The following is a 12,326-nucleotide window of genomic DNA, read 5'->3' on the forward strand; positions in this document are numbered from 1 at the left end:
GACGATGATGATGATGATGATGATGCGCCCTTTTAAAGCCTAGCCAGGCTCATGGACCCGGTTTCCCAGTTTCTACAACGTATGTGTTCCCCCCCAGCTAGACGGGACGCCAGTCCATCGCAGCTTTACTCAAGAAACAGGAAGATGTGTGAAAGATTACAACAGGGATCACCACCACCCCCTGCCGGAGCCTCGTGGACCTTTAGGTGTTTTCGCTCAATAAACACACACAGTGCCCGGTCTGGGAATCGAAACCGTTATCCTCCGACCACGAGTCCGCTGCCCTCACCACTGGGCTATTGCGCCTCCACAAACAGCACAATAACCTACTGTGAAAAAGCAAATAGCCAACCAGAACCAAAAGCAGAAAGAGCACCTCTGATGAAACAATAGTTGTGTTCTGTAGAAAAATATGACACTTTAATAGTTACAACAATGAGGGTTCCAGTTGATCCAATCAACAGAACAGCCTGCTCATGAAATAAACATGCTAGTTTATTCAATGAGCATACCCTTAACACAGTTCTCAGGGAGATTCAGCACAACACAGAATGTGGCAAGGTTGGCCCTTTTAATTACAGGTACAACTCACTTTTGTCAGCTGTGTGGACTGGAGCAACATGAAATGAAGTGTCTTGCTCAAGGACACAACACACCACCAAAAATTGAACTCACGACCTTATGACTGTGATCCGAATACCCTAACCACTAAGCCATGTACCTTCACTGCAGAAAAATCTAAGATGTTAATGTGGGAGTCTAGGACATATTTTTTAATGTAGTCCAACATATCCTCAAGAGGACGGAAAGGTTACAGCTGGAGTGCTTTTGATTACAGGTCTGCACAACTCGGATTGATTTTGGCTTAATTCTCACAATTCTGACAGCAAGCAAGCCAGCAAGGGAGCCTCTATATCAGTTGTTCTCAACCGCAACTCTCAGGGCTGCATGAAGCCCTCAACCATCCTTCTGACAACCCCCTGATGATGTTCCTTCTATAGATACAATAAATTTATATCTATGCCATCTTAAAAAAAAAAAAGAACACATTGGATAATGAAGATCTGATATATCATTTGAATTAAAGGCGGGATGGGTCTACACGATTCGGGTCAATCTGGTGCTAAATTGCAAATTAACCACAATCATTCAGCCGGTTAATCTCAATTTCAATAACTTCGGAAATGAATGTTTTGATCTGCAATGATATACCGAGATAAGAAGTTTTATTTATTTATTTCAAGTGTATAAGGAAATGAAATCAAGCAGAGCAGTAACATTAGATAAGCTGAAGTACAATAACGATGACCAATCCCGACGACATTGAGATAAAAGCCTACCTGAATACTTAATGGTTTAAAAAAAAAAAAACAGGTAAAGGAAAGTGTCGGACAATTGATTAAAGAGTTGAGTTTAAGAATCTGGAAGTCCTGAAACCAAACCTTATCTCTGAAAATTATATTATACTTTGTGTTAGCAGATATTCATTTAGTGCATCTAGTTAAAAATTGGTTTTATTTTCATTTTATGAATGAGCCATTAGTACTAGGAAGGAAAACAGTCATAACAGAGTAACACCTGTCATAACATAAAATGAAAATGTCTAAATACTGAGAATTATGTTAACCACATCTGTTATGCTGAGCTGGTACAGAGAGGGTATGTCATTGAAGAGATCGCAAATGGCAATGAAAAGGCTTTTACAAACATAACTGACTGATCGACTAATCGAATAATTAATCAATCGAGGAGTTAGAGAAATGCCATTGCTGACCACAATAATAATTGCAATTAGATTATCAATCTAATTTTTTTTAATATACACAGTGTTGAGAAATCATTATCTATAGCAAACTTCTTCATTTCCCCCCAAAAAAATTTATACATTTTAAAACACTGGGTTATTTTCCCCACTTCCAGGCAAAACACTAATTCACTCTTGATGCATTTTCTCTAATTTCATCTTGCCATTAGCCATTTACAATTTTGAGATGGCTACTACCCAGTGACAGCTCATGTATAGGCAATGCAGCACCCTATTTCCACTCAATATTATCGATAACATTCAATATAATGAGTCCTTTTATCTTTAATTCTTTCTTTATACTTGTAAATTATATAATTCTTAAGCTTAATGCCAGTAGCCATCCCCTAGTTTATGAAAAAAGTACGAAAAATCCTTGTATAGAACAGTGTCCTTCACAGTTCCAGCGACATGGTGTTTGGCTGTTGTGCACATGCACACATCTATATTCTTCCCTGTGCCTGTTAAATCATATGTTCGTGCCATAAGGCTTTACTTCCACACACGCCAGCTTAAATTAATTCGTTCTTAGTCGAAAGACACCTGTTGTTATGTCCTGTTATTTGCATTTGTGTAACATTCTCCGTTCTTTTTCATCCTTGTTTTCGTATACATTCGCTGCTTTCTTCCAAGGAATCTAATGCTCTTAGCTTAGTTTTTCATTGGGGCTGGCCAGATTGGAGCAATCTCAAGTATAACCAGCTGAAATTACAAAGATAATCTGGAACTCGACTGAGGATAGAAACTCCAAATGATCCGTCCTTGTTTTCTTTGTATTGTCTGTCTGGATCTTTTGTTGTCCTTTTTTGTATCACCTAACTGCCTGGATGTTTTGCGTACTTGTCCCATTTTTGTATTTTATATATAATAATGATAATAATTTTAGGGATAAAAATCCAAATTTACAGGGAAAAATTCAATTTAATTTATTAAAATTAAATTAATTTCACAATATATAATATATAAATATTTAATTTAGAGAAAAAAAACACAATTATTGAATTCATCCATGAAAATCCACAATCACATAGAAAAATTTAATAAGTAAATACACTAAAAAGACCTATAATAAAAATCAAAAAAGTACAAAGTAATAAATATTAAAATAGTGAAAATGACTACACTAAAATTTGTTGGCCATGTGCATTTTCTTCTTATTTTAGAACTGCTTTTTTTTGTTTGTTTGTTTTTTTTGACTAAGTTATCTTTGACCTGACCAGTAGCTAGTGGATTACCCCTCATTTGAGTACTTATTACTTCCAAGGTTCTGCTAGCTATGAAATGAAACATATGTAGCCTGGATTTTATCTACTCCATCCCCTAAATTTGGATACACACACACACACACACATATGTGTATTTATTAACCAATGAAATTGCAACAGTCTGATTTTCATGTTTTATTATTTGCAATTTTCACAATATTGAAATAAACTAGTACTTTCGTGTGTTACACATTCTTCAGGTTTATGACAGTCATGTTCCACAATTGACAACTGTGTATACATACACACACACACATATAATGGGTTTCTTTCAGTTTCCATCTACCAAATCCACTCACAAGGCTTTGGTAAGCCTGAGATCATTGTAGAAGGCACTTGTCCAAGATGTCATGCAGTGAGACTGAACCTGAAACCATGTGGTTCAGAAGCCAAGCTTTAATGTAATTGGCATACATTTTATAACATTTGCACAGGAAACAAACCAATGTAAGGACATCACGTTATTTTCCTCACACAATATAAGTGTGATTATTGAGATACGATTCATGACCACTCCTCAGAGGAAATCTACTCATTTCCCTGCCCATGAAGAGGGCCGAACAGCAAGTGCAATGCAAAATCAAAGTAGGGTGTAACCAAAATAGCTACACTACTTTAAATGAAGTTGTATTAAAATGTGTGCAGGTGTGGCTATGTGGTAAGAAGTTTGCTTCCCAACCACACAGCTCCAGGTTCAATCCCACAGTGTGGCACCTTGGGCAAGTGTCTTCTACTATAGCCTTGGACTGACCAAAGTGGATTTGGTAGACAGAAACTGAAGAAACTTATCATGTATGTGTGTGTGTGTGTGTGTGTGTGTGTGTGTTTGTCACCCACCACCACTTGATAACTGTCCTCATAACTTAGCATTTTAACAAAAGAGTGATAAAATACATATCAGGCTTTAAAAAAAAAATTAAGTAGTGGGGTCAATTCACTTAACTAAGTCTTCTTCAAGGCAGTGCCCCAGCATGGCCACAGTGTAATGACTGAAACAAGTAAAATAAGGCATCCTGTTGTAGAACCTAGCTAAATCAAGCACTGGAGCATCAGGCAATCATTCGAACCACCAGAGCCTGTGAAACTGTCCAACCCATGCCAGTATGAAAAAGCAGATGTTAAATGATGACACACACACACACACATACATGAGTGGGTGTGTTTGTGCTTATCAGTGTAGATTATCTATATGCACTCAATAAGGGTGGGAATAAATCTCTAGATAACCATAACTCAATGGAGTTGAACTCAAGACATTTGATAGCATGGCCACCAAAAGAATAAGAATATAAGAGTAAAAAGAATGCATGAAAAAGTAGATAGAGCATAAATGTCAAATAAACTAACAAATGTCTTTAAAACCTTTTTTTAGACTATTTCAGATTTTTATCTAAAAAAATGACAAATATAATAGCATTTGATATAATGGGTAATGGTATAATGATAAAAATAGTTACCCTCTTCTGTTTCACAAACTTATATTTTGTAACTAGGTTATGTAAAACTTTATCTCATTTATTTTTTCAACAATCTAGCTATGTGTATATTTTAAACACATCTGGAAAGTAGACAAAGCCAATCTTAAAATAGTATGAAAATAAGAATAAGGCCACAGGGAACATTAAACTACATAAAAATTCTTCTATAGTTAATAACAGATGCAGGCATGGATGGCCATGCAACGAAATGGTTTCACAACCACATGGCTGATGAAGATGATGGCTCTGGGTTTTGATCCAACTGTATGACACCTTGCATAAGGTTCCACACAGTTCACTGGTTTTGAGTTCACTAATAAGCCATTGTGATTGAATCTAGAAGAGAGAAATCATATAGGAACGTGTGTGTGTGTGTGTGCGCACACTCAAGCACACACACACATGGTTTGAATCACACACAGCATGGCAACTAAGGCAAGTGTCTCTTCTGCAAGAGCTTCAAGCTGACCAAAGGCTTAGGGGTGCTTTCAGTAGGCAGAAATTAGAAGTTTTCTGTGTGCGCGCGCGCGAGCGTGCGTGCGTGCGAGCGTGTGTATGTTTACTTGTGAAGGTACATGGCTTAGTGGTTAGGCTGTTCAGTTCATGATCATAAGACCAGGAGTTCGATCCCTGGCAGTGCGTTGTGTCATTGAGCAAGGCACTTTATTTCACATGGCTCCAGGCCACTCAGCTGGCAAAACTAAGTAGTACCAGTAATTGAAAGGAGCCAGCCTTGTCATATTCTGTGTCATGCTGAATCTCCCCGGGAACTATTCAATGGGTATACATGCCTGTGGAGTGCTCAGCCACTTGTATGTTAATCTCACAAGCAGGTTGTCCTGCTGATCGGATTAACTGAAACTCTTGTCATTGTAACTAACAGAGTGCTAGTGTGCATGTGCATTTCCATGTGCACGTGCTTGAACTACCAGCAGTGATGTTGTCGTAATTTCCCTGTCAGCAAATCATTCACAGACTTTGCATCTTCAAAGATGAGCGCGCGCGCGTGCGTGCGTGCATGCGTGCGTGCGTGCGTGCGTGCGTGCGTGTGTGTGTCTATTTGTATACGTATGCATGCACATGTGTTGCTGTCTTATGATCATATAAGACTAGCATTGTATAAAAAAAACGTATTGTAAAAAAGAAGTCAGTCAATAAATATATGGACTGATTAAATAAGAAGCATACTGAAGGAAGCACCAAGGTCAATGTGATCGACTAAACTTTGGCAAGTCATGCACCAGCATGGCCACTGTCCAATGACCATTGATCAGTAAATGAAGAGATTTTGTTGTGTGTGGCGGGGGTTGCATGTATGTATGTGAGTGCCTGTGTATGTATGTGCCTGTGAATGCATGTAAGTGTGGCACACACGCACACAGATGCGCAGTCACATATACAGGCGGCGAGCTGGCAGAAACGTTAGCACGCCGGGCGAAACGCTTAGCCGTATTTCGTCTGCCGCTACGTTCCGAGTTCAAATTCCGCCGAGGTCGACTTTGCCTTTCATCCTTTCGGGGTCGATTAAATAAGTACCAGTTACGCACTGGGGTCGATATAATCAACTTAATCCGTTTGTCTGTCCTTGTTTGTCCCCTCTGTGTGTAGCCCCTTGTGGGTAGTAAAGAAATAACACACATACATATGCGCAGTCACATATACATGCACACACACACACACACAGGTGCATGTATGTAGGCGTTAGAAGCAACATGAAATGAAGTGCTTTGCTCAAGAACACAACACCCAGTCTGGGAATCAAACCGATGATCTTGCAATCACGAGTGCAACACCCACACACACACACACATACATACACCCACAAGTAACTCTCAGTATCATCTACCAAATCCACTCAGAAGAAGGCTTTGGTTGGCCCAGGGGTCTAGACACTAGAATAGCTGGGGTGGGGGCAGTAAGGGTGGTCCGCTCCTGGTCGCACTTTTGGGTCTCCTGTAGGCAATATGTCTTTTTTTTTGTGGGGTCCAGGGGCAGCAAACGGAAGGGCCACCCCGAGCAGCACACACTGTAGCTATCTATGCTATGGGTATAGAAGAAGAGATGCTGCACAATAGGACTGACCCCAAGACCACACGGTTGGGAAGCAAACTTCTTAACCACACAGCTATGCGCGCGCGCACGCACACGCACACGCGCACACGCGCACGCGCACGCACACGCGCACACACACACCATGCCAAAGCAATCCTCTGGCTCAATGGATCCTGTTGAACCTCCCAATCTATACCACTATGGTATACTGACATTAAATGATAATAATGGTGATGGAAATGGACTGATAAAACAAATACATACAAACAATATCACAAGATGCATGTGAAAATAAAAGTCTAATTTTCAACCTAAATAAATTATTACATCAAGAAGAAAAAAATAAAATCTCTAAAGCAGAATACTCACTTCTACAACTGCAGACTGGTGCGAAAGATCCACCATCGGATGATACGGTTCAGGGGATTTGTGTAACATGACTGCAGCTGCAGCTAATGCTGCGACTGTGAGGGAGCCCGCTCCAACGTACTTCAGGTATTCATCCATGTCTGAAATACAAAAGGATTTAAATTAAAGCATTTCAAAATTTGATTCCAAACAATGTAAAATTCAAAACATTGATTGTATATATGCATAAATTCACACAGACACACACAGGCATGCATACATACATACATTGTTTTACTGTCTATTTCTCCAAGCTTGCACGGACCGAATGAATTTCGTTTCAGCAGATTTTGTACGGCCGAGTGCCTTTCCTATCACCAACCTTCACCTGTTTCTAAGCAAGGTAATATTTCCCCATAGCTATATGTCTTCAGAGAATATTGGAAATGAATGGTATTCATTTATAATAATCATGCAATGTCAAGACGACACACACGCACACAAGGTGGACCAGAAGTCATGCACCAAAACGTTTGACATATTTGTGTTATTATTTTTATTCATTCATTCATTCATTCATTCATTCATTGTGCTCATCATGTACAAGTACATGTGTATTCAGGATTATTTTATTATTTTATTTTATCTATTTTATTCAATTTTAGAATTGAAGCATAATAACCAAGGGGGTTGCAGTATGGGGAGTTAGGTGGCCAGATGTTAAGGGTGATGTGGTCAAAGAAATTGTCTGGCAGCCATGACTGGGCTCTCCTGCTTGTGTGGCATGCTGTAGGGTCCTGTTGCCAGACATAGGGTCTTCCAGCGGCCACCCTCTTGATCCAGGGCAGCACTGCCTACTCCAGGCACTTGATGTAGGCCTCCATGTTGAGTTTGAAGTTGTGTGGGAAGATGAATAGAAGTATAACATGGCCATCACTTAGTGATCACTCCAAACACCACGATATTGACTGGATGTTTGATTTTTATCACTCTTGGTACATGTCCTCAGACTGACACCCAAACACTCTGAAATGTTCGTATTGGAGCTTCCGGCACAAATGCCAAGCAGTACAACATGCCGTTTCCAAATTTCTGGCAGAGTGAATTATGTCATGGTGGTGTTTTTCTCACGGATGGTGCCCAACTGACCCTATTATACTGTGTAGTCAACAAAATCAGAAACAAACAATGTGCATGTGTGAAATAAAAAAAAAATATAAAATGGCAAGAATTTACCTATCATACTCTGTGTGTGTGTATATATATATATATATATATATATATATATATATATATATATCATCATCATCGTCGTCATCGTATAACATCCGTTTTCCATGCTAGCATGGGTTGGACGATTCGACTGAGGACTGGTGAACCAGGTGGCTACACCAGGCTCCAATCTGATTTGGCAGAGTTTCGGAGCCTGGTGTAGCCACATGCACACATAGGCATGCATAAAATATATGCATACAGATCATCATCATCGCATACAAATATACAAATGTATATACACAATATATATATATATATATATATATATATATATATATATATATATATTCACCAGGCCTCACACCACTAGACTTCTTTTATTTTTGGGGATACTCAAAAGATAATGTTTATAGTACAAAACTGGCAATGGTCAACAAACTGAGAGCAGCCATTGAATGAAAACGTGCTCAAGTTCTAAACAAAATGTTTCTTCATGTTTACAATTCCACTTTTTCATGTTATCAGCAGAGTCTGAACTAGAACAGTCATCACTTTGAAAACAGGCATTCATAAGAAAAATTAAATTCTGTCTGTAGAGTGAAATTTTGGAACTGAAACGTATTTTAACACTGACATCGTAATAAATTGATGTGTGTGTATACATTTTTTGGGACACCCTCTGTGTGTGCACATGCATACGTGCATGTGCATACGTGCATGTGCATTCATGCATGTGAAAAAAAAATGAACAGAAATGGCTTTTCTGATCATTTTTTCGCTTTAATAATTTGATGTTTATAAGATATTAGGTAACTTGTGAACATTTAATTATTAAAGTGGAAAATTATCAGAAAAGCCATTTCGATTCATTTTTTAAAAAAAATATATAATACTATACCAAGGACTATTTCTTATTCTACTATATATATATACATACATGCATATATATATATATATATATATATATATATATATACATACATACATACATACACAAACATACATAGAGTCATACATACATGGACAGATAGATACACACATATATATATATATATATATATATATATATATACATATCACAAAATCATAGTCACTTGCAAGTGACAGCTGTTTTGGGGCTTTTTCTTTTTTTTGTACACATATATAAACACAAGAATATTTTCAATGTATAATTTCTTCAAATGACAATTAATTTTGTAAATTAAGAATCTCTGAGATTGATAATGTTACAAGTCTGAAAACTGAATTAAAATGCAATATAACAAATAATGAAACACACACACAAAAAAATCAACTGCAATAAACAATAAAAAAAAAATTTTTTTTAATTAAAAAAAATTTTTCATATTTTAACCTAAATTAAGAAATATAACACAAGTCTCAATCTGAACTCACGTAATTCATGTTTCTTATATTTGTAGGTGTTTTGAATTTTTACTGGTACATAATTTCGTCGCTTTGAAAAGTGTTTCTTTGGTGTCGTTTCTATTTCTTTCACATTTAAATATATGAGTATAACCGTATCCTGTAGTCTGGTGTGTGAAATAAAAATATTTTCAAAATAGGAAATAACACAACTGATTCACATCTGCATGCGTAAGTGGGGAAGGGGAAGTATGTAAGTATATGGGAGTGTGAGCATGCAGAAATGCACAGATGTGCAAAAAAACATGTCTTTCAATGTCACTCCCTTTCTTTCAAATTCACCCCTTTTCTTTGAAAGTATTCCCAGCGTGGCCATTGTGTCTTTAAAAAAATGTTCTTTGTTCTTGAAAGCATTACAACTGTGACAAAGATTTCAAAGAATTTCAACAGTCATTTTTTTAAAAACCATTCCAAATGTGACCATCCTACCTTCCAAACCTGATCACCTTGTCTTGTCTTTCTTTATTAAGCCAATATCTCCCTACCATTCAGGCATAGTGTATTTACTATACGTTATCCAATGTTTTCATTAAAAGAAAATATGGTAAGGTATGATACAGGAGATATCAGAAAATGAGATACGATGATCATATTTGCAATGCAGAATATTTACTAAAACAGGTTTATGGTTTGAATGCTTAAAAAAAAACAAAAAAGTTACTGTGAGAACACTTTTTTAAAAGCAGGAACGACAGTTAAAACACCCATGAAGTTTTAGTGCATCTGCACATTCACATTTCCAGATATCCATGCAAAACTGCATGTGCATGTGTGTATTTGTGTGCATGTACATAAAATATATATATATATATATACACATAAGCATGCACACTCAAATATGTATACACAAACATATATAGATATATAAATATACACACATATATATATATATCCTTCATAATATATGTTTGGTAAATATACATAGATATATTTATGTACATATTCACAGGTTAAGATATGTACATATTCTGAGGTTAAGAAGCATACTTCCCAACCATGTGGGCTTGGGTTCAGTCCCATTGTGTGGAACACTGGGCAAGTGCCTTCTACTAAAGCCCCAAGACTTAACAAACCCTTGTCAGTGGATTTGGGAAATGGAAACTGAAAAAAACCAGTTGTATATCATCATCATTTAACGGTCCACTTTCCCATGCTCGTATGGATCTGATGGAATTTGCTGCAGTGAATTTTTTACAGTTTGACACCCGCCCCATCCCATCTCCAACCCTAACTTGTTTCCAAGTAAGATATTTCCCTTTGGTCTGACATTTTTCATGGGAGACTTGAAATGAAGGACACTTGTTTACAATTACAACCATTATGCAAGGAGACAGCAAAACACACACATCATCATCATAAAATGTCTGTTCTGTTTACTGGTATGGGTTGGAAGGTTTGACAGGAGCTGCCCTACTGGAGAGCTGCAAGGGCTTCATTTGTCTGCTTTGACTTGGTTTCTACAGCTGGATGCCCTTCCTAATGTCAACCACTTTACAGAATGTAATGGGTGCTTTAAGTATGGCACTGGTGCAGGCACTTTTACGTGGCAGCAGTACCAATGAGCCTGCAAGACTAGGATCTCTAGGCTGAGGGATATAGAGGACATGCCTGTATGCATGGACGACCACAATTTTTCTTAGCTTGATGTGTCTTCTCAAGCACAGCAAACCATCAAGATTCTCAGTCCCGTATCATCTCCTCAGTGATGTCCAGCACATGACAGGCTACTTTCAGTTTCCTTATTTCTTTATTGCCCACAAGGAGCTAAACATAGAGGGGGCAAACAAGGACAGACAAACAGATTAAGTCGATTATATCAACTCCAGTGCGTAACTGGTACTTATTTAATCGACCCTGAAAGGACGAAAGGCAAAGTCAACCTCGGCAGAATTTGAACTCAGAACGTAGCGGCAGACAAAATATCGCTAAGCATTTGACCTGGCGTGCTAACGTTTCTGCCAGCTCGTGGCCTTTCAGTTTCTGGTTAGCATATCCATTCACAAGGCTCAGCGCTATGGTAGAAGACACTTGCTCAAGGTGTCATGCAGTAGGACTGAACTTGGAACCATGCAGTTGGAAAGCAAACTCCTTACCTCAGAGCCATGCCTGTGTCTATATGTGAGAGAGAGAAAGAGAGAGAGTGTGTATTTATGTGTACCCTAATCTAGATAACATGTAATGTCTGTAAATGAGCATCATCATCATCATATAAGCAAGGTTGTTTATTTCCAGCCTTCTGTGAAAATATGTTTAGATACAAGGAAACTACTACCTTGCTTGGAAACAAATGTTGGAGACCGGAAGAGCATCCAGTCAAGCAATCATGGAAAAGTGGACATCAAATGAGGATGATGATGATGACATTTAATATCTGTATATAGTACTTACATATGTACATGCATGAGCATTTACACACATACAGCATCATCATCATTGTTTAACGTCTGCTTTCCATGCTGGCATAGGTCGGACGGTTTGACTGAGGACTGGCAAGCCAGTAGGCAGGGTATGGTGGCGAACCCTGTTGTACTCTTTCACCACAACTTTCTCTCACTCTTACTTACAGTTTCTGTACCTGTATTTCAAAGGGCCAGCCTTGTCACACTGTCACCCTGTCTGCCACACTCTCTCTTGCTCTCTCTCTCTCATCTTTTGCTTGTTTCAGTCATTAGACTGCAGCCATGTTGAGGAACTGCCTTGAATTTTTAGTCAAATGAATCAATCCCAGCACGTCATTTT

The 12,326-nt window shown here is 38.1% G+C and overlaps 1 protein-coding gene across 2 annotated transcripts in view; it reads right to left on the reverse strand.

Annotated features, from left to right (window-relative positions):
- Positions 1 to 12,326, reverse strand: part of LOC106881287 (long-chain-fatty-acid--CoA ligase 5) — a 91,749-nt gene that overhangs the window by 51,247 nt on the left and 28,176 nt on the right. The window contains exons 2-3 of one of the 2 annotated variants that reach the window (XM_052968637.1): positions 9,558 to 9,694; positions 6,969 to 7,108 (exon numbers count right to left, since the gene is read on the reverse strand). In XM_052968637.1, the coding sequence (XP_052824597.1) occupies positions 6,969 to 7,106 (138 nt within the window). In that variant the 5' untranslated portion in view covers positions 7,107 to 7,108; positions 9,558 to 9,694. The remainder of the gene's footprint in view (positions 1 to 6,968; positions 7,109 to 9,557; positions 9,695 to 12,326) is intronic. The other variant, XM_052968636.1, reaches the window with a different exon arrangement.

Source organism: Octopus bimaculoides, chromosome 6 (assembly GCF_001194135.2).
Source record: "Octopus bimaculoides isolate UCB-OBI-ISO-001 chromosome 6, ASM119413v2, whole genome shotgun sequence".
In the NCBI taxonomy this organism is placed as follows: Eukaryota; Metazoa; Mollusca; class Cephalopoda; order Octopoda; family Octopodidae; genus Octopus; species Octopus bimaculoides.